Below are 23,473 nucleotides of genomic sequence, written 5' to 3'. Positions count from 1 at the left end.
TGGAGTAACTCAGCAGGTCAGGCAGCATCTCGGGAGAGAAGGAATGGGTGACGTTTCGGGTCGAGACCCTTCTTCAGACTGATGTCGGGGGTGGGACAAAGGAAGGATATAGGTGGAGACAGGAAGATAGAGGGAGATCTGGGAAGGAGGAGGGGAAGGGAGGGACAGAGGAGCTATCTGAAGTTGGAGAATTCGACGTTCATACAACCGGGCCGCAAACTGCCCAGGCAAAATATGAGGTGCTGCTCCTCCAATTTCCGGCGGGCCTCACTATGGCACTGGAGGAGGCCCATGACAGAGAGGTCAGACTGGGAGGGGGAGTTAAAGTGCTGGGCCACCGGGAGATCAGTTGCGTTAATGCGGACCGAGCGCAGGTGTTCAGCGAAGCGATCGCCGAGCCTGCGCTTGGTTTCGCCGATATAGATAAGTTGACATCTAGAGCAGCGGATGCAATAGATGAGGTTGGAGGAGGTGCAGGTGAACCTCTGTCTCACCTGGAAAGAATGTTTGGGTCCTTTAATGGAGTTGAGGGGGGAGGTAAAGGGACAGGTGTTGCATCTCGTGCGGTTGCAAGGGAAAGTGCCCGGGGTTAGGGTGGTTTGGGTAGGAAGGGACGAGTGGACCAGGGAGTTACGGAGGGAACGGTCTCTGCGGAATGCAGAGAGGGGAGGGGATGGGAAGATATGGCCAGTGGTGGGGTCCTGTTGTAGGTGACGGAAATGTTGGTGGATGATATGTTGGATCCGCTGGCTGGTGGGGTGGAAGGTGAGAACGAGGGGGATCCTGTCCTTGTTGCGAGTGGGGGGATGGAGAGCAAGAGCGGAGTTGCGGGATGTAGAAGAGACCCTAGTGAGAGCCTCATCTATAATGGAGGAGGGGAAGCCCCGTTTTCTGAAAAACGAGGACATCTCGGAAGCCCTAGTCTGAAACACCTCATCCCGGGCGCAGATGCGGCGTAGACGGAGGAATTGGGAGTAGGGGATAGACTTTTTGCAGGGGACCGGGTGGGAAGAAGTGTAGTCCAGATAGCTGTGCGAGTCGGTGGGCTTGTAATAAATGTCCGTCACTAGTTTTTCTCCTGTGATGGAGATGGTGAGGTCCAGAAACGGGAGGGAGATGTCAGAGATAGTCCAGGTATATTTAAGGGCAGGATGGAAATTGGAGGTGAAGTGTATAAAGTCAGTGAGTTCTGCATGGGTGCAAGAGGTAGCACCAATGCAGTCGTCGATGTAGCGGAGGTAGAGTTCGGGGATGGGGCCAGTGTACGTCTGGAACAGGGATTGTTCGACGTACCCGACAAAGAGGCAGGCGTAGCTAGGGCCCATGCGAGTGCCCATAGCTACGCCTCTGGTTTGGAGGAAGTGGGAGGAGTCAAAGGAGAAGTTGTTGAGGGTAAGAACCAGCTCTGCTAGGCGGAGGAGAGTGTTGGTCGATGGGGATTGGCTGGTTCTACGGTCGAGGAAGAAACGGAGGGCTTCGAGACCATCCTTGTGGGGGATGGAAGTGTAGAGTGACTGGACATCCATGGTGAAAATGAGGGAGTGGGGGCCTGGGAACCGGAAGTTATCCAGGAGATGGAGAGCGTGTGAGGTGTCTTGGACGTAGGTGGGGAGGGATTTGACCAGGGGGGATAGGATGGAGTCAAGGTAGGTAGAGATAAGTTCGGTGGGGCATGAGCAGGCAGAGACAATGGGTCTGCCGGGACAATTGTATACACTGGAATTTAGAAGGATGAGAGGAGATCTTATCGAAACGTATAAGATTATTAAGGGGTTGGACACGTTAGAGGCAGGAAACATGTTCCCAATGTTGGGGGAGTCCAGAACAAGGGGCCACAGTTTAAGAATAAGGGGTAGGCCATTTAGAACGGAGATGAGGAAAAACCTTTTCAGTCAGAGAGATGTGAATCTGTGGAATTCTCTGCCTCAGAAGGCAGTGGAGGTCAATTCTCTGAATACATTCAAGAGAGAGCTAGATACTCTTAAGGATAGCGGAGTCAGGGGGTATGGGGAGAAGGCAGTAACGGGTTACTGATTGAGAATGATCAGCCATGATCACATTGAATGGTGGTGCTGGCTCGAAGGGCCGAATGGCCTCCTCCTGCACCTATTGTCTATTCTGTGTTATAGAGTGTCATACATTGTGTTCAATAGTGTTAGGATGTTAATATTGCAGCACATGTTATTAAGTAGGTGTTATTGTGCTTCAAGGGAAGCAGATGCATGAACAAACATTTAATCAGCTTACTATATAATATAATAATATTCATTTATTGTCATTGCAACGAGTACAACGAAATTAAAAAATAGCCAATCCTGACGGTGCGTAAAAACATATATGCAATAAATGCAAAAACAAATAAATACAATTATATTAAGTACAAAAGTTTTTAACAGTGTTGCCTAGTGCAGAAGGTAGTGTTCAGTTCTCGTATGGCCCTGGGGTAAAAACTGTTCTTAAGTCTGTTTGTTCGGGATTTGATCGACCTGAAACGTCGACCAGAGGGCAGATGAACAAACAGACGGTGGCCGTGTATTGTCTTTCTGCTGCAGTCTAGAGTGTTTCATTGTCATATGTGCCAGATAGAACAATGAAATTCTCACTTGCTGCATCACAACAGAATATGCAAACATAGTACACTGTAAATAATAATAATAATAAGTCTATTGTAGTTCAGAGCTTATTTGAGGTTGTGGTGTTTAATAGCCTGATGGCTGTAGGGTAGAAGCTGTTCCTGGACGTTACAGTTTTCAGGCTCCTGAACCTTCTTCCCGATGGCAGGGGTGAAATGAGTGCATGGCCAAGATGGTGTGGGTCTCTGATGATGCTGGCTGCCGTCTGGCCCTTTGGCCTTCCTATATCCACATTAGCCATAAGGGGCCGATCTATTGTAAGCCCATTCTGCAGCGTTTGGAACGCAGCCTTCTCTGTCCCGGTGATCCAAATGCTCCAGAGATACCGTACAAACAAGGAATAGCATCTGCTGGTTTGCCAAGGAAAGACGCAGAGTAAGGAGTCAACAGTAGATACAAAATGCTGGAGTAACTCAGAGGAAGCGAAGGAATGGATGACGTTCCTCCGAAGATGGGTCTGGACCCGAAACGTCGGAATTTAGAAGGATGAGAGGAGATCTTATCGAAACATATAAGATTATTAAGGGGTTGGACACGTTAGAGGCAGGAAACATGTTCCCAATGTTGGGGGAGTCCAGAACAAGGGGCCACAGTTTAAGAATAAGGGGTAGGCCATTTAGAACTGAGATGAGGAAAAACTTTTTCAGTCAGAGAGTTGTGAATCTGTGGGATTCTCTGCCTCAGAAGGCAGTGGAGGCCAATTCTCTGAATGCATTCAAGAGAGAGCTGGATAGAGCTCTTAAGGATAGCGGAGTCAGGGGGTATGGGGAGAAGGCAGGAACGGGGTACTGATTGAGAATGATCAGCCATGATCACATTAAATGGCGGTACTGGCTCGAAGGACCGAATGGCCTCCTTCTGCACCTATTGTCTATTGTCTATTACTCCAGGATTTTTGCGTCTATCTTCGGTGTAAACCAGCATCTGCAGTTCCTTCCTACTCAATGAGCCAGGAGTGTTTGATTATCCCCTTCCTTCCCCCCCCCCCCCCCACCTTACTGTGTACAGCAATCACTTGCCAGGCTTTGACCTGCCCCATGCCTCTTCCAGCTTTCTTTCCCCTCACCCCACAATCAAAGAAGGGTCCCGACCTAAAACTTCACCAATCCATGTTCTCCAGGGATGCTGCCTGTGTTTTAATATGTACCTGTTAAGCTGCAGCAGGTAAGAATTTCATTGTTAATAATTCTTGAATGATTTTTCTAAAGTCCAATTCCCTTTTTCAGGTCCCCAGTGAATCAGCTTCCATAATATGTTTCGGGAAAATATGCCGGACTGTACAATAGGCAAGAACAATATAATTCTTACTTGCTGAATCTTAACATGCCTCTAAATGCAATCCACAGATAAAATATAATTTTTTAAAAATCAATAAATTAATAACTGTAACCCTCGGTAGCTATGATAGTGCAAAACCCCACAGACTGTTAATAAGTCAGAGATGTTTCCAAAGATCTGGCATAGCTTCAGTGGTGCCATCAGCCAAATTCTTTGCCTGGTCCTTCTATCAAGAGTGGTTAATTGTCATATGTACCGAAATCTGAAGAAGGATATACTTTCTTGCAGCAGCTCTGTAAACACAGTCCTCAATAGACAGCACCGTAAAACACACACAAAGCAGTTCAATAAATAAAATAAACCTAATATTAGGGGGGACGGCGCGGTGGCGCAGTGGTAGAGTCGCTGCCTTGTAAGGCCAGAGACCGGGGTCCGATCCTGACTACGGGTGCTGTCTGTACGGAGTTTGTACGTTCTCCCCGTGACCGTGTGGGTTTTCCCCGGGATCTCCAGTGTCCTCCCACACTCCAAAGACGTACAGGTTTTTGTAGGTTAATTGACTTTGGTTGTAAATCGTGCGTGGAATAGTTCTATTGTACGGTGATCGCTGGTCGATGCGGACTCGGTAGGCCGAAGTGCCTGTTTCTGCACTGTATCTCTAAACTAAGCTACATTAACAATTAGTGCCAAACAAAACAAAAGCCCAAACCAGGATATGATGTACCCCAATAAAATACTTTCTACGGCGCATCTGTAGACGTTAGTGAGCGTCGTAGTGGATAGGAAAATAACTGCAGATGCTGGTACAAATCGAAGGTATTACAAAATGCTGGAGTAACTCAGCAGGTCAGGCAGCATCTAGGAGAGAGGGAATGGGTGACGTTTCAGGTCGAGACCCTTCTTCAGACTGATAGTGGATATGCCGGACTTCCCAAGACTTCAGAGGAAGAGGCATTGGTGTGCTTTCTTCTGCTGGCTGCCTTTTTCAGGTAGTGGCTCAAATGGTGGGGAGGCCGGTACCTGTGATGGACCGGGCAGTGTTCACCACGTTTTGCAATCTCCTTCGTTCCTGGCCGTTCGAGTTGCCGAGCCAGCCCGCGATGGAGCCGGTCAATGTGAGACGTTTGCTTGCCCGAGTCTTGAGGGTACGCCCAATTCAACGGTCCCCTTTTCCTTTCCAGTTTGCAAGAGCTGCATTGTGAAGTACCTCCAGACCAGCAAATACTGCCCAATGTGCAACATCAAGATCCACGAGACCCAACCTCTCCTCAACCTCAAGCTGGATCGAGTGATGCAAGACATTGTCTACAAGCTGGTGCCAGGCCTGCAGGAGAGTAAGTACGTCTGCAGCTTGCCTGAGAACCTTCCCTTCTGCAGTCTGACGATCTGATGTTATGTGTGTACTTGCTATGGGGAATGTGCAGCGAATGTTCACCAGAACAAGAGGGCTCTACGGTGGCGCAGCGGTAGAGCTGCTGCCTCGCAGCGCCAGAGACCGGGGTTCGATCCTGGCTGTGGGTGCCGTCCGTACGGAGTTTGTACGTTCTCTCCGTGACCGGGTGGGGGTTTTAGAGTCATGGAGTCCTGAAATTATTGCTATTCTTGCTATTGAGGGTGTGCAGCGTAGGTTTACTAGGTTAATTCCCGGAATGGCGGGACTATCATATGTTAGAAACATAGAAACATAGAAAATAGGTGCAGGAGTAGGCCATTCGGCCCTTCGAGCCTGCACCGCCATTCAATGTGATCATGGCTGATCATCCAACTCAGTATCCCGTACCTGCCTTCTCTCCATTCCCCCTGATCCCTTTAGCCACAAGGGCCACATCTAACTCCCTCTTAAATATAGTCAATGAACTGGCCTCAACTACCTTCTGTGGCAGAGAATTCCACAGATTCGCCACTCTCTGTGAAAAAAAACTTTCTCATCTCGGTCCTAAAAGACGTCCCCCTTATCCTTAAACTGTGACCCCTTGTTCTGGACTTCCCCAACATCGGGAACAATCTTCCTGCATCTAGCCTGTCCAACCCCTTAAGAATTTTGTAAGTTTCTATAAGATCCTCCCTCAATCTTCTAAATTCCAGCGAGTACAAGCCGAGTCTATCCAGTCTTTCTTCATGTTGAAAGACTGGAGCGACTAGGCTTGTATACACTGGAATTTAGAAGGATGAGAGGAGATCTTATCGAAACGTATAAGATTATTAAGGGGTTGGACACGTTAGAGGCAGGAAACATGTTTCCAATGTTGGGGGGAGTCCAGAACAAGGGGCCACAGTTTAAGAATAAGGGGTAGGCCATTTAGAACTGAGATGAGGAAAAACTTTTTCAATCAGAGAGTTGTGAATCTGTGGAATTCTCTGCCTCAGAAAGCAGTGGAGGCCAATTCTCTGAATGCATTCAAGAGAGAGCTAGATAGAGCTCTTAAGGATAGCGGAGTCAGGGGGTATGGGGAGAAGGCAGGAACGGGGTACTGATTGAGAATGATCAGCCATGATCACATTGAATGGCAGTGCTGGCTCGAAGGGCCAAATGGCCTCCTCCGGCACCTATTGTCTATTGAAGTCATACAGTGTGAAACAGGCCCTTTGGCCCAACTTGCCCATGCCACCCATACCCGTGCCACCCAACATGTCCCAGCTACACAAGTTCCATCTGCCTGCTTTTGCACCATATCCCTCTAAACCTGTCTTATCCATGCACCGGTCTAAATGTTTCTTAAACATTATAGAGTCGTAGGCATACAGCATGGAAACAGGCCCTTCGGCCCAACTTGCCCACACCGGCCAACGTGCCCCATCTACCATAGTCCCACCTGCCTGCGTTTGGCCCATATCCCTCTAAACCTGTCCTATCCATGTACCTGTCTACATCTATATACTAAAGCTCTTGTTTGTTTGTTTGTTTGTTTGTTCCTGAACTACAGCCAAAACGGTACACGATGGTGCGACAATTTTCGGCCCACCTTAATCACTGTTGTCCTTTTTGTGCTAATGGAAGAAGTTTCATTGAAATTAGTGTTATCTTTTTTAGGTTATTCACATTTAAAAAAATTAAATCTAATTCCGAGGGAAGGGGGGGAGGGAGGGAGGATAAGGGGGGTTGAGGGGGATGGAGTGGGGGGTAAGGAATGGAGGGAGGGGAGGAGGGAGGGAGGCAGGAGAGGGTGCTGCACCAATGCAGGAGAGGTTTGGGCCCAATTGGTCTAGTATCCCTCTAAACCTGTCCTATCCACGAACCTGCCTAAATGTTTCTTAAACGTTATAGAGTCATAGTCATGCAGCATGGACACAGGCCCTTTGACCCAACTTGCGCACACCGGCCAACATGTTTAGTGCAAGGTAAAGCCAGCAAAGTCCAATCAAAGATAGTCCGAGGGTCTCCAATGAGGTGGATAGTAGTTCAACACTGCTCTCAGGTTGTGGTAAGATGATTCAGTTGCCTGATAACAGCTGGGATGAAACTGTGCCTGAATCTGGAGGTGTGCGTTTTCACACTTCTAAGCCTTTTGCCCGATGGGAGAGGGGAGAAGAGGGAGTGGCCTGGGGCCTTTCATTATCCCATCAAATCTGTCCAATTCTCCTACACCACTGTGATTTGCCAAAACCAATTAGCCCTCAAATGGCAGAAAGGGGAACCCCACCTGGTCACGAGGTGAACATGCAAACTCTACACAGACAGCACCGGAGGTCAGGATCAAACCCAAGTCTTTGGAGCTCGCGGCAGAACCTCTACCAGCTGCGCCACTATAGATCTGAAGATCTTGTGTCTTTCCCTTTTGATAGCTTTTTATAATGCAGCACGGTGGCGCAGCAGTAGGGTTGCTGCCTTACAGCGCCTGAGATCTGGGATCGATCCTGACCACGGGTGTTGTCTGTACCCAGTTTGTACGTTCTCCCACCACGTGGGTTTGCTCCGGGCGCTCCGGTTTCCTCCCACACTCCAAAGACGTGCAGGTTTGCAGGTTAATTGGCTTTGGTAAAATTGTAAATTCTCCCTCGTGTGTCGGCTAGTGCTAGGGTTGATTGCTGGTCTGCGTGGTCTCAAGGGCCTGTTTCCGCGCTGTATGCAAGTCTAAAGCTGTAAGTAACTTTGCCTTGTTTCTTTTATCTGTGTTTGATAGTGTCTATCCCACCACAGCCACACATGTCTTTCCAGTTGCAAGGCCACTGATTTCCTTGGGCTTTTTTTTTCTATCCCCCCTAATAGCTGAAAACTATTTATATTTGGTATAAAGCTTATTATCCCCACTGTTTAATTCCCCCCCCAACCCCACTGCCCTTTTCATTCTACATTACCACACAGACAGCGTGACATTTCTTTCCTCTTGCAGGTGAAGAGAAACGAATTCGGGAATTCTATCAGTCTCGAGGGTTGGACCGGGTCATCCAGCCAGTCAATGAAGGTACACCATCTGTGTGTCTGCGCGTGTGTGTGCGCGGGTGTGTGCGCGGGTGTGTGCGCGCGCGTCTCTAACTCATTACATGGGACTATGCCATTGTCTGTTCCACCACTTCTATTTGGACGATGGGATTGAAGGCTTTGTGGCAAGGTTTGTGGATGATACGAAAATAGTTTGGAGGGGCATGTAGTGTAGAGAAAGCAGGGACTCTGCAGAAGGACGTGGACAGGCTGGGAGAGTGGGCAGAGAAGTGGCAGATGGAATATAGTGCAGCAAAGTGTGGAGTCGTGCATTTTTGGTAGTAGTAATACATATGAAGAAAGACTGGATAGACTAGGCTTATACTCGCTGGAATTTAGAAGACTGAGGGGGGATCTTATAGAAACATATAAAATTCTTAAGGGGTTGGAGAGGCTAGATGCGGGAAGATTGTTCCCGATGTTGGGGAAGACCAGAACCAGGGGTCACAGCTTAAGGATAAGGGGGAAGTCTTTTAGGACCGAGATGAGAAAACATTTCTTCACACAGAGTGGTGAGTCTGTGGAATTCTCTGCCACAGAAGGTAGTTGAGGCCAGTTCATTGGCTATATGCGTCTTTAAGCGTCTTTGAGTGTTTAGAAAAGCGCTATATAAATGTAATGCATTATTATTATTATATTTAAGAGGGAGTTAGATGTGGCCCTTGTGGCTAAAGGGATCAGGGGGTATGGAGAGAAGGCAGGTACAGGTTACTGAGCTGGATGATCAGCCATGATCATATTGAATGGCGGTGCAGGCTCGAAGGGCCGAATGGCCTACTCCTGCACCTATTTTCTATGTTTCTATGCTGCCTCACCCAGCTGAGTTACTCCAGCATTTTGTGTCTCCCCTCTTCTTTTAGTTGATACCCTCTAATCCAGCTGGCATGTGAAGCATTTGGGTGCACTGGAATTCAGAGACAATTGAAGTCCGTTTCTGTGCACAGAACATGTGTGTTTAAATGTCTTAGGTTGTCCATGAGTTTTACTTCTATGTAATTTAGGGGCTAATTTAGGTGGCGCAACGGTAGAGTTGCTGCCTCATAGCGCCAGAGACCCGGGTTCCATCCTGACTGCGGGTGCTGTCCGTCCGGAGTTTGTACATTCGCCCCATGACCTGCGTGGGTTTCCCCCTCCCACACTCCAAAGACGTGCAGGTTAATTGGTTTCGGTAAGTTGTAAAATTGTCCACAGTGTGTGCAGGTGTGGGGTGATCGCTGGTCGGTGCGGACTCAAAGGGCCATCGAGCCTGTTTCCGCGCTGTGTCTCTGAAGTCCAAAAGCAAATGAAAGGGCAGTAATCTAGCAGTGGTTGGTAACCTTTAGTGGGAGTGTGATGAGGATAGAGGTGAGGATATTGGAAGCCAGCTCGCAGACTGACTCCGGCTGCTGGCGTGGTGGCCCAATGGGAAATCTTTGACCCAAGAACAAAACGCGGAGGCAATAGTTGCAGACTTTTTAATATTGAAGCAAAGCCCACAGGAGGGCTGGGAGGAACGGTATTCATTCATCTTTCTGTTTTGAAAAAACAATAATAAAACTGCAAGAGCAGAGGGATCTAGGAGTGCCGGTACATAGTTCGTTGAAAGGTGGATGGGGTGGTCAAAATGGCTTTCGGCACAGTGGCCTTCATCAGTCAGTGTATTGAGTACAGTGTCTGAAGAAGGGTCTCGACCCAAAACGTCACCCATTCCTTCTCTCCCGAGATGCTGCCTGACCTGCTGAGTTACTCCAGCATTTTGTGAATAAATACCTTCGATTTGTACCAGTATCTGCAGTTATTTTCTTGTACTATTGAGTACAGAAGTTGGGAGATCATGTTACGGTTTAGTTTCAGTTTAATTTAGAGAAAAAGCGCAGATACAGGCCCTTTGGCTGACCAGGTCAGCGCTGACCAGAGATCCCCGTACACTAGCACTATCCTACCTACGAGGGACAATTTTACCGAACCCTTTCAACCTACAAACTTGTACATCTTTGGGATGTGGGAGGAAACCGGAGAACCCAGAAAAAACCCACGCGGTCGCAGGGAGAACGTCCAAAATCCATACAGACAGCGCCCGTAGTCAAGGTCGAGCCCGGGTCTCTGGCGCTGTAAGCCAGCAACTTTTATCACCGCGCATCCCAGTTGTGTAAGACTTTGGTGACGCTGCATTGAGAGTCTTGTGTTCAGTTAATTGGCTTGGTATAATGTAAATTGTCCCAACTGTGTGTGGGATAGTGTTTAGAGCGTTTTTCCCAAACCATAGGAATGCACAGAGACCAAGGTGAACACACACACAGTCGTTTACCCAGGGTCGGGGAATCGAGAACAAGAGAGCATACATTTAAGATGAGAGACGAAACATATAAAACGTACCAGAGGGGCAACTATTTCACACACAGGGTGATGGGTATGTGGAACGAGTTGTCAGAGCAGGCATTTGAGGCAGATATTATAACGGCGTTTAAAAGTCATTTGGACAGGTACATGGATAGGAAAGGTTTACATAGAAACATAGAAACTAAGTGCAGGAGTAGGCCATTCGGCACTTCAAGCCAGCATCACCATTCAATATCATCTTGGCTGATCATCCAGAATCGGTACTCCGTTCCTGCTTTTTCCCCATATCCCTTGATTCCGTTAGCCCATAGAGCTAAATCTAACTCTCTCTTTAAAGGGATATGGGCCAAACACGGAAAAGAGGGACTGGCTTAGATGGGCCATCTTGGTCAGTTTGGACGAGTTGGGCACAGTGGCGCAGCTGGTGGGGACGCTGCCTCACAGCGCCAGAGACCCAGGTTCGATCTTGACCTCGGATGCTCTCTGTGTGGAGTTTGCACGTTCTCCCTACGACTGCATGCGTTTCCTCCGTTTTCTCCGATGTCCCAATAACATGCGGGTTTGAAAGTTAATTGGCCACTGTATCTTGCCTAGAGTATGTAGTGAGTGGCTGAGAAAATGGGATAACAGAGAACTCGTATGAACGGTCAGCATGGACTAGGTGGGCCGAAGGGCCTGTTTCCATACATATGTCTCTATGTATGTTGAAGCTGATATGGTTAGCATGGGCTGAAAGGCCTGTTTCCATGCTGTATCACTAAACTAAACACCTACATGCGTTTGAAGAAGGGTTGTGACCCAAATGTCGCCTATTCCTTTTCTCCCGGATTCCTTCTGCAGTACCTACCTAAACAGCCGCATATCTACTGCGTGGAATTTTCACTACTATTTCAAAACTAACACAGACATTTCTGGACACAGCAGATCAGCCAGCACCCTGGTAGGGAGAAAGTGTTGAAACAAGGAACTGCTGGTTCAAACAAAAGGAGACAAAGTGCTGGAGTAACTCTGTGGAACGACAGGCTACATGGATAGGTGATGTCCGGGTCTGAAGAAGGATCCGGACCTGAAACGTCACCTATCCAGTTCTCCAAAGACGCCTTCTGACCCGTTGAGTTACTGCAGCACTTTGCGTCCTTGTGAGGAAAAAAAGACACAAAGTTGTGGTTGTGTTGCATTGTCTTGCTCAATCGTTGACCTGACCATTTCTAGAAACTTGTAAGAAAATAACTGCAGATGCTGGTACAAATCGAAGGTGTTTATTTCACAAAATGCTGGAGTAACTCAGCGGGTCAGGCAGCATAAGTCTGAAGAAGGGTCTCGACCCGAAACGTCACCCATTCCTTCTCTCCTGAGATGCTGCCTGACCTGCTGAGTTACTCCAGCGTTTTGTGAAATAAATTTCTAGAAACTTCTTCGTTTAGAGATACAGCGCGGAAACAGCCCCTTCGACCCACCGGGTCCGCGCCGACCAGCGATCCCCACACATTAACACCACGCTACACCCACTAGGGACAATTTTTTTAAACGTTTACCAAGCCAATTAACCGACAAACCTGCACGTCTTTGGAGTGTGGGAGAAAACCGAAGATCTCGGAGAAAACCCATGCAGGTCACGGGGAGAACGTACAAACTCCATACAGTACAGCACCTGTAATCGGGATGGAACCCGGGTCTCCGGCGCAGCATTCGCTGTAAGGCAGCAACTCTACCGCTGCGCCACCGTGACCGCCCATTCTATATTATTTTTTAAAAAATTAAAGCTCTAAAACGAATCGGAATGGCTTTCGTCCCTCCCATGCACAGTGCTCATGTAAATTTACAGCAGGAGGATTAACTGTAAAGGCTCTCTCCCCCTCCTCTCTCTCTCCCTCCTCTCTCTCCCTCCCCTCCCTCTCTCTCTCTCCCTCCCTCTCTCAAACTCTCCAAAACTATCTCAACTTTAGTTCAGTGCTCAAGGCACATTATAGAGCTACACAATAGAGGCGATTATCACATTGGTGTAACCAGACATGAAGGCAGCTTCGGCCATGATCATAGCTTGCAACTAGCCACATTCCCTGTAGTCAGGTATCTTTGCAAACAACTTCGCTGTCTGCGCTTGGCTTTTGGAGTATATTCTTTTAGCCTCATTTTCTTTAGTCAATGTCAGGGGATATGGGGAGAAGACAGGAATGATCAGCCATGAAGGGCTCGAAGGGCCGAATGGCCTCCTCCTGCACCTATTGTCTATTGACCATTCGGAATAGTCGGGGAGAGTGTGCGTGCATTTTGATCTTTTCTGGAGACGTTGCAATCATTCGTATTCCCTGTTCCCTCCACAGCTATGACACCAGACCTGGCCAGTTCCCCGTACACAACCTTCGATCACTCCAAAGCCCACTACTACCGGTACGACGAACAGGTTTCACTATGTTTGGAGAGACACGGGTAAGCTCTTAAACGGTTCTCACTGCTGGCCGGCTGGGTTTCTCCAGCATTTTTGTGTCTTTTTCACACTGCAGATAGCATCCTAGTTTAGGTCGGGACAGCAGATGCTGATCTTTTTTACACATCTTTCATTCATTTGTTCTATATCTCTCTATATCACAGTCCTTATCTCTCGTTTCCCTTTACCCCTGACTGTCTGAAGAAGGGTCCTGACCCGAAACGTCACCTATTTTCTCCAGAGATTTTGTCTGATCCACTGAGTTACTCCAGCTTTTTTGTGTCGAGCTTCCTAGTTTTCTTTAGTTTATCGTCACGTGTACCGACAAGAACTCGGAGACATGAGTTTAAGTTGAGGGAAAAGATTTACTAAAGACAGACACAAAATTCTGGAGTAACTCAGCGGGTCAGGCAACATCTCTGGAGAAAAGGAATAGGTGACGTTTCGGGTCGAGATCCTTCTTCAGACTGAAAGAGTGGAAAGGGGAACGAGAAATGTAGACAAAACATTTACGAGGGACATTTTGTTTCATACAGAGGGTGAACGGCATATGGAACGAGCTCCTAGAGGAGGTAGTTGAGGCAGGTGCTATAACAACATTTAAAGGACATTCGGACGGGTACAAGGATAGGAAAGGTTTAAAGCGATATGGAGCCGAATGCGGGCAGGTGAAACTAGTGTAGATGGGGTGTGTTGGTTGGCATGGGCCAAGTTGGGCCAAAGGGCCTGTTTCCACACTGTGTGACTCTTGACTACAAAGCCTGCTCCGCTGATATTGGCTAACTATTGTCACGTGTACCGAGATACAGTGAGAAGCTTTTGCTTGTCTGATATCTAGTCAAATAGGAATCCGAGGGGTAACTTTTTCACACGAAGGGTGGTGGGTGTATGGAACAAGCTGCCAGAGGAGGTAGTTGAGGCAGGGACTATCCCAACGTTTAAGAAGCAGTTAGACAGGTACATGGATAGGACAGGTTTGGAGTAATATGGGCCAAGCGCAGGCAAGTGGGACGAGTGTAGCTGGGACCTTGTTGGCCGGTGTGGGCGAGTTGGGCCAAAGGGCCTGTTTCCCCACTGTATCACTCTATGACCCTAAATCAAATCCGACCAGACACGAGAACAATCAAGCCATACACAAGTACAATAGGCATTTATTTAAAAGAGTGGAATGAATGTAGTTGATGAAAGTAGATCGCCTTAGTCATAGTAGATTAGCGGGTATAAGCTACAGGGAGAGGTTGGACAGACTTGGATTGCTTTTTTCTGGAAACCTGGTGGTCGAAGGGAGACCTGATAAAAGTGTATAAAATTATGAGTTGTATATACAGAGTAGATAGTAGGAACTCCCCCCCCCCCCCCCCAGATAGAAAAAACAAATACTAGAGGGCATAGTTTGCAGGTGAGAGGCAAAGTTTAAAGGCAACATGCGAGGCAAGTTTTTTTTTACACAGAGGGCGATGAGTGTCTAGAACGCGTTGCCAAGGTTGGTGGTTGAGGAAGATATTATAGGTCATTGAAGAGGCTTTTGGACATGGATATGAATGAATGAATGAATAGGTTTATTGGCCAAGTATGTGCATATACAAGGAATGTGCCTTGGTGCTCCGCTCACAAATGACAACACAAACATACAGTTAACAATTAAGAATAAAGCATAACCACATCAAAACAATAAGGATACAACATTACGGTCTAAACATGTGGGTGAAAATAAACCAGAGCAAAAAAGAGACTACAGACTTTGGTTATTGAGTGGAACTATCACTGGAAGCTGTTTTTATGTCTGGCTGCGGCTGCTTTGACAGTCCGGATCGCCTTCCAGAGGGAAGTGATTCGAAGAGTTTGTGGCCAGGGTGAGAGGGGTCATGTGCAGGGAATGGAGGGATGTGGGTTGTATGCAGCCAGATAAGAGTTTGAGTTTATTGGCACATGTGCCGAGGTACAGTGAAAAGCTTTTGTTGTTTGCTAACCAGCGGAAAGACAACACATGATTACAATCGGGCCATCACAGTGTACAGATGCATGATAAAGGGAATAAGGTGAATAACGTTTAGTGCAAGATAACATTGTGGACAGAAGAAGCTGTTCTTGTGCTACACTGGTCTATGTGTAGGAAGGAACTGCAGATGCTGGTTTATACGGAAGATAGAGACAAAGTCCTGAAGTAACTCAGTGGAGAAAAAGGATGGGTGATGTTTCGGGTTGGTACCCTCCTGCAGTTTGAAGAAACGTCACACTTCCTTTTTCTCTAGAGAGGCTGCCTGTCCCGCCTGAGTGACTCCAGCACTTGGTGTCTGTACTGCTCTATGTTCTATATGTGAAGTGAAGACCTTTATTCTTAAAACTGAGGCTAATTGCCTCTTCTTTTGGCGAATTTTGTGACTTCTTTAGTCAGAGGGTGGCGAATCTGTGGAATTGTTTGCCACAGAAGGCTGCGGAGGCCAAGTCAGTGGATATATTTAAGGCAGAGGTAGATAGATTCTTGATTAGTACGGGTGTCAGGGGTTATAGAAACATAGAAAATAGGTGCAGGAGTAGGCCATTCGGCCCTTCGAGCCTGCACCGCCATTCAATATGATCATGGCTGATCATCCAGCTCAGTAACCTGTACCTGCCTTCTCTCCATACCCCCTGATCCCTTTAGCCACAAGGGCCACATCTAACACCCTCTTAAATATAGCCAATGAACTGGCCTCAACTACCTTCTGTGGCAGAGAATTCCACAGACTCACCACTCTCTGTGTGAAGAAATGTTTTCTCATCTCGGTCCTAAAAGACCTCCCCCTTATCCTTAAGCTGTGACCCCTGGTTCTGGACTTCCCCAACATCGGGAACAATCTTCCCGCATCTAGCGCCTCCAACCCCTTAAGGGGAGAAGGCAGGAGAATGGGGTGAGGAGGGAGAGATAGATCAGCCATGATTGAATGGTGGAGTAGACTAGATGGGCCGAATGGCCTGATTCTGCTCCTATCACTTATGATCTGATGAATCTGGAAATTAAATTGTGCATCTGAGTATGGAGGTGAGTGTTAATTTGAAGAGTGGCTGATGAGCTGTGTAATTTGGACATAAATACCTGGTGCAGTTTGGAAGCGTTCACTCTCTTACTTTGCCCGGGGCAGAGGAGAGGGAGGCGTGTATTTGCATAACACCTCATCACATCACTCATTAACATCTCAAAGTGCTTCATGTGCAAGGAATTACTTCAGTGACTTGCTTTGTCGGCATATTTTGTGCACAGCAACATCTTGGCAAAGGGCAAAGGGGCAGCAAGTTGGTTTCTTACGTGCCTGCCCCGTAGCAATATCTTCAAAATTATTCATCGTCGCTTTTATCGCCGTTGTTTTATGCATATCTTGCATGGAATTCGTTGGAGTCAATGTAAGGGACGTTGGTTTACATATCTTTCACGCATTTGGTCGACGTCAAATAGTCAATAGTCTTTTATTTGTCACATACACATAAATGTGTAGTGAAATGAAAAATTACCCACAGTTCAACAATGACCAATAAGAATAATCAATAAAAATGCAATAACACATACAATCATCTATATTTCTCATTTCCCTTTCTCTTGGCTCTCAGTCAGAAGAAAGGTCTTGACCCTATTCCTTTCTCCAGAGATGCTGCCTGACCCGCTGAGTTACTCCAGCTTTTTGTGTCTCTATCTTCGGGTTGAACCAGCATCTGCAATCCCTTCCTATACATCCCAGTAAGTGCTTGTAATTAAACAGTACAGTTCATTTAAAAGCATCGCTTAGCTAAAATTATTTTGGTGTGTGTATATATTGGTGTATATCTATAAGATAGACACAAAAAGCTGGAGTAACTCAGCAGGACAGGCAGCATCTCTGGAGAGAAGGAATGGGTGATGTTTCAGATCGAGACCCTTCATATATCTCTATATAAAAATTTATATTTGTATATATGTATGTATGTGTGTGTGTATATATATATATATATATCTGTATATGTGTGTGTATATGTATATATTTATAAATATGTGTGTATATGTATATATGCATATATATTTATATTTTTTCACAAAATGCTGGAGTAACTCAGCAGGTCAGGCAGCATCTCCGGAGAGAAGGAATGGGTGACGTTTCGGGTCAAGACCCTTCAGACTGAAGAAGGGTCTCGACCCGAAACGTCACCCATTCCTTCTCTCCTGAGATGCTGCCTGACCTGCTGAGTTACTCCAGCATTTTGTGAATAAATCTCATCGATTTGTACCAGCATCTGCAGTTATTTTCTTATATATTTTTTTTATTATATGTGTGTGTACGAAGGAACTGCAGATGTGGTTTAAACTAAAGGTAGACACAAAATGCTGGAGTAACTCAGTGGGACAGGCAGCATCTCTGGAGAGAAGGAATGGGTGAGGTTTCGGGTCTGAAGAAGTGTCTCGACCCGAAATGTCACCCATTCCTGCTCTCCAGAGATTCTGTCTGTCCCGCTGAGTTACTACAGCTTTGTGATCTGTCTATCTGTGATCTGTATATATGTGAGTATGTGTATACACACACAGAACTTTTTGTTTCCCTTGTTCATTATATTGTTTACTGTGTTTACATATTCTGTTGAATTAAGAATTTAATTGTTCTATCTGGGACATCTGTATACTCGTTTGTTATCTTGTTTGTGACTGAACTTCAGCCAAAACGGTACACGATAGCGCGACAATTTTAGGCCCACCTTACTCACCATTGTCACTTTAGTGATAATGCAAATAGTTTTATTGAAATCGGTGTTATATTTTTAAAGTTATTCACATTTTAAAGTTTTAAAGGGAGGGAAGGGGGGAGTGGGGGAAGAGAGGAGGGGGGGGGTTGAGGAGAGGAGAGGGGAGGGGGGGGTTGAGGAGAGGGGAAGGGGGGGGGGTTGAGGAGAGGGGAAGGGGGGGGAGGACAGGGTGCTGCACCAATGCAGGAGAGGTTTGGGCCCAACGGGTCCACGTTGTCTCGTATGACAATAAAATACCCCTGACTCTTGAAATTCTATCACTGTCTTGGGGGTGACCAGTGCCTAAAGTCTTCTTGTGGATTTACTGTGTTCTGGGTTAGCTGTTCAATGGTTGAGAGTGTTTCATTGCCATATGTACCGGCGACAGAACAATGTAAATCTTACTTGCTCCAGGCTTACTGGTCTGGATAAGTGGATGTGGAGAGGATGCTTCTACTCTTGGGAAAGTCTAGGACCAGAGGCAATAGCCGAGAATAAAAGGACATGCCTTTAGGAAGGAGATTAAGGCACATTTCTTTAGCCAGAGGCTGGTGAATCTGTGGAATTCATTGCCACAGAAAGCTGTGGAGGCCTTGTCAATGGATATTTTTATGGCAGAGATGGATTCTTGATTAATACAGGTGTCAGGGGTTATGGGGAGTAGGCAGGAGAATGGAGCTGTGAGGGAGAGAAGATCAACCATGATTGAATGGCAGAGTAGACTCGATGGGCCCAATGGCTTAATTCTGCTCCTATGTCTCATGGTCTAACACAAACTGCAGGAGTAACTGAGCGGGTGAGGCATCTCTAGAGGACATTGGTAGGCATTTTTTTTTTTCATTACTGGTGCAAGCAACAAACTCAGTGTTGCCTTACAGCGCCGGAGACCCGGGTTGGATCCTGACCACGGGCGCTGTCTGTACGGAGTTTGTACGTTCTCCCCGTGACCTGCGTGGGTTTTCTCCGAGTGCTTCGGTCTCAATAGACAATAGGTGCAGGAGGAGGCCATTCGGCCCTTCGAGCCAGCACCGCCATTCAATGTGATCATGGCTGATCATTCTCAATCAGTACCCCGTTCCTGCCTTCTCCCCATACCCCCTGACTCCGCTATCCTTAAGAGCTCTATCCAGCTCTCTCTTAAATGCATTCAGAGAATTGGCCTCCACTGCCTTCTGAGGCAGAGAATTCCACTTATTCACAACTCTCTGACTGAAAAAGTTTTTCCTCATCTCAGTTATAAATGGCCTACCCCTTATTCTTAAACTGTGGCCCCTGGTTCTGGACTCCCCCAACGTTGGGAACATGTTTCCTGCCTCTAACGTGTCCAACCCCTTAATAATCTTATACGTTTCGATAAGATCTCCGCTCATCCTTCTAAATTCCAGTGTATACAAGCCTAGTCGCTCCAGCCTTTCAACATATGATAGTCCCGCCATTCCGGGAATTAACCTAGTAAACCTACGCTGCACGCCCTCAATAGCAAGAATATCCTTCCTCAAATTTGGAGACCAAAACTGCACACAGTACTCCAGGTGCGGTCTCACTTTGCGTCTCCTCCCACACTCCAAAGATGCACAGGTTTGCAGGTTAATTGGCGTTGGTAAAAATTGAAAATTGTCCCTAGTGTGTCGGACTAGTGCTAGTGTAGAGGAACGCTGATCGGCGCCTTCTCGGTGGGCCGATCAGCCCGTTTTCGCGCCGCATCTCGAAAGCTAAACTAAACTCGAAATGTCAACCATCCTTTTTACCTCCCCGGATTCCACTTGACCCGCACTGAGTTCCCCCAGCAGTTTGTCCTCTTTGTGCCTGCGTTCGCGTACAAGCCCCCGGTGGCAGCTTTGTGCCCGCTTTCTGCTTTTACAACTCTCCGCGTAACCTCGTGTGTGCCCCAGCCGCTTGGCGTTTTCACCGGCGCTGGTTTTAATTACTGCGCGGAGCACTTGTGGAGTGTTACCTTGACAGCAGGCGAGGGATGGGCAAGTGGAGAGTTTGCTGTGTACAGCACAGAAGGCCGGGAGCTTGTACAATCAATACACAGAGGGGAAAAAATGAAAAATTCTTATCGAGCGGCTTGTTCGAGTCGAGATTCATCACTCAATCTGGTGAATTTGCAGCAGCTGGAAGGCTCTGGGGTCGATACTAATTTTAAAGCAATTAGTTTGGATGTGTTGCTATCAGCAAAGCTCTCACACAGGGCTCTTGGAAACTCTGATAAATAGTTTACCGCCGGTGTGTAAGGAGGCTGGTTCTTTCCTGCTTGCCTGCCAATAATTTCCAAGTTGATTTTTTTTAAATTTTCTCTTTTGGGTGCGAATGGACATTGCCCCAGTCCATGTTCATCGATTCATGAGTGACAGGGGCGGAATTAGGCCATTTGGCTCATCAAGTCTACCCCGCCATTCAAATCAAGGCTTACCTATCTTTCTCTCTCAGCCCCATTCTCCTGCCTTCTCCCCATAACCCCTGCCTTGGGCAGCATGGTGGCACAGCGGTAGAGTTGCTGCCTCACAGCGCCAGAGACCCAGGTTCGACCCCAACTACGGGTGCTGTCTGTACAGAGTTTGTATGTTCTCCCAGTGACCTCCAAGATCTTCGGTTTCCTCCCACACTCCAAAGATGTATAGGCATGCAGGTTAATTGGCTTGGTGTATATGTGTAAATTGTCCCCAGTGTGTGTAGGATAGTGTTAATGTGCGGAGATCACTGGTCGATGCAGACTCGGTGGTTCGAAAGGGCCTGTTTCCACGCTGTACCTCTAAAACTAAAACCTGCACTAATCAAGAATCTATCTATCTCTGCCTTAAAAATATCCATTGACTTGGCCTCCACAGCCCTCTGTGGCAATGAACTCCACCAATTCACCACCCTCTGACTAAAGAAATTCCTCTTCATCGCCTTCCTAAAGGTACAGACTCTCCCACTGGTGGAAACAACCTCCACATCCACTCTCTGCAGGCCTATCACCATTTGGTAAGTTTCAATGAGGTCTCACAGAAAAGATGCAGGTTAAAGGATACAACATTTAGTGCAAGATAAAGTCCGATTAAAGATAGTTCAAAGGTCCCCAATGAGGTAGATGGGTGGTCAGACGTGCACTCTAGCTGGCAAGAGAACTATTCAGTTGCCTGATAACAGCTGGGAAGAAACTGAGGCAACTGAGTGCGGTCACGGTGGCGCAGCGGTAGAGTTGCTGCCTTACAGCGAATGCAGCGCCGGAGACTCGGGTTCGATCCCGACTACGGGTGCTGTCAGCACGGAGTTTGTACGTTCTCCCCATGACCTGCGTGGGTTTCCTCCGAGATCATATCATATCATATCATATATATACAGCCGGAAACAGGCCTTTTCGGCCCACCAAGTCCGTGCCGCCCAGCGATCCCCGCACATTAACACTATCCTACACCCACTAGGGACAATTTTTACATTTACCCAGCCAATTAACCTACATACCTGTACGTCTTTGGAGTGTGGGAGGAAACCGAAGATCTCGGAGAAAACCCACGCAGGTCACGGGGAGAACGTACAAACTCCTTACAGTGCAGACCCGTAGTCAGGATCGAAACTGAGTCTCCGGCGCTGCATTCGCTGTAAAGCAGCAACTCTACCGCTGCGCTACCGTGCCGCCCTTCGGTTTCCTCCCACACTCCAAAGACGTACAGGTTTGTAGGTTAATTAGTTTGGCAAAATGTAAAAATTGTCCCTAGTGGGTATAGGATAGTGTTAATGTGCTTGGATCGCTGGTCGGCGCGGACCCGGTGGGCCGAAAGGGCCTGTTTCCACGCTGTATCTCTAAATTAAACTAAACTAAATACGATATTGGCATTGAAGGGGCATGAGGATAGTTTTAGTTTCGTTTATTATTGTCACGTGTACTGAGGGACAGTGAAAAACATTTTGTTGTGTGCTGTCAAGTCAGTGAAAAGACTACAAGACTACAATCAAGCCGTCAGCAGTGTAACAGGATAAAGGGAATAACGTTTAGTGCAAGATAAAGTCTGATTAAAGATAGCTCGCAGGTCTCCAATGAGGTAAATGGTAGGTCAGGACCGCGCTCTAGCTGGTGAAAGCACTGTTCAGTTGCCCGATAACAGCTGGGAAGAAACTGGAGGCATGGCTCTTGCCTGATGGAAAAGAGGGGGTGAATCAATGGACAGGAGGTTGGGTTGCATATCTTTCATTCATTTGTTCCATGTCGAGAGCTGGGTGTCCTACAACAAGATCTGGGTGTCCCACTGAAAGGAAGCATGCAGGTACAGCAGGCAGTGAAGAAAGCCAATGGAATGTTGGCCTTCATAACAAGCGGAGTTGAGTATAGGAGCAAAGATGTCCTTCTGCAGTTGTACAGGGCCCTAGTGAGACCGCACCTGGAGTACTGTGTGCAGTTTTGGTCTCCAAATTTGAGGAAGGATATTCATGCTATTGAGGGCGTGCAGCGTAGGTTTACTAGGTTAATTCCCAGAATGGCGGGACTGTCGTATGTTGTAAGACTGGAGCGACTAGGCTTGTATACACTGGGATTTAGAAGGATGAGAGGGGATCTTATCGAAACGTATAAGATTATAAAGGGGTTGGACACGTTTGAGGCAGGAAACATGTTTCCAATGTTGGGGGAGTCCAGAACAATGGGCCACAGTTTAAGAATAAGGGGTAGGCCATTTAGAACTGAGATGAGGAAAAACTTTTTCAGTCAGAGAGTTGTGAATCTGTGGAATTCTCTGCCTCAGAAGGGAGTGGAGGCCAATTCTCTGAATGCATTCAAGAGAGAGCTAGATAGAGCTCTTAAGGATAGCGGAGTCAGGGGGTATGGGGAGAAGGCAGGAACGGGGTACTGATTGAGAATGATCAGCCATGATCACATTGAATGGCGGTGCTGGCTCGATGGGCCGAATGGCCTCCTCCTGCACCTATTGTCTATTGTCCAATCTATATCTCTCGTTTCCCTATCCCCCGACTCAGTCTCGCGACCCGAAACGTCGCCTATTCCTTCTCTCCAGAGATGCTGCCCGACCCGCCGAGTTACTGCAGCTCTTTGTGTTTATCTTCGGCTATTTCACTGCTGTGGTTGTGTGGAAAATATCACGGTAGAAGTAAGGTTAGAATGGGAAAGGGTGCTAAGATCCACAGCGTGGTCCCCTTTCATCCCAGTTCCCTAGTCCCCAAAAACGAATATCTACCTACTTGCCATCTGTCGCAGTTTTTTGTCACAAAGTTGTCACTTTTGGTTTCATGCCAGTCGGAAGAATCAGGCAGACACGAAATGCTGGAGTAACTCAGCGGGTCAGGCAGCATCTCAGGAGAGAAGGAGTGTGTGACGTTTCGGGTCGAGACCCTTCCCAGGAAGTGGCGGCGCTGCGCAGCTGCTGCGGTTCACCTGCGGTCCGTTTGTCTTTTGTGTTTTTCGTTGTTTTTTGTCTTAATTGTAGTGTTTAGATGTGATGTAGTGTTTTTGTGGAGGGGGGGAACTGTAAAATTGTCTCTTCCGAACGGAGACTCGACCTTTGTTTTCTGGGTGGTGTCTCGGTTCCCACTGCGGCCTACCATCGGCCAAACACCTGGAGCTGGCGGCCTCCAGCTGGGACCACCCGGGGCTCTGGTTCGCAGAGCCCGCGGACCGGACTCACCATCTGCGGAGCTGGCTGCCTTCGGAGGCTGTGGTGGCGCTGCGAGTGC

The 23,473-nt window shown here is 47.4% G+C and overlaps 1 protein-coding gene across 2 annotated transcripts in view; it reads left to right on the top strand.

Moving 5' to 3' along the window:
• Nucleotides 1–23,473, top strand: part of pcgf1 (polycomb group ring finger 1) — a 64,032-nt gene that overhangs the window by 21,518 nt on the left and 19,041 nt on the right. For both annotated transcript variants that reach the window (XM_078408725.1, XM_078408719.1), the window contains exons 3-5: nucleotides 5,093–5,245; nucleotides 8,243–8,314; nucleotides 12,975–13,080. In XM_078408725.1, coding sequence (XP_078264851.1) covers nucleotides 5,093–5,245; nucleotides 8,243–8,314; nucleotides 12,975–13,080 — 331 coding nt within the window. The remainder of the gene's footprint in view (nucleotides 1–5,092; nucleotides 5,246–8,242; nucleotides 8,315–12,974; nucleotides 13,081–23,473) is intronic.

The sequence above is a fragment of the Rhinoraja longicauda genome, chromosome 1, assembly GCF_053455715.1.
Source record: "Rhinoraja longicauda isolate Sanriku21f chromosome 1, sRhiLon1.1, whole genome shotgun sequence".
Taxonomy (NCBI): Eukaryota; Metazoa; Chordata; class Chondrichthyes; order Rajiformes; family Arhynchobatidae; genus Rhinoraja; species Rhinoraja longicauda.
The sequence above is the reverse complement of the archived record's forward strand: the minus strand, read 5'-3'. Positions and strand labels throughout refer to the sequence as shown.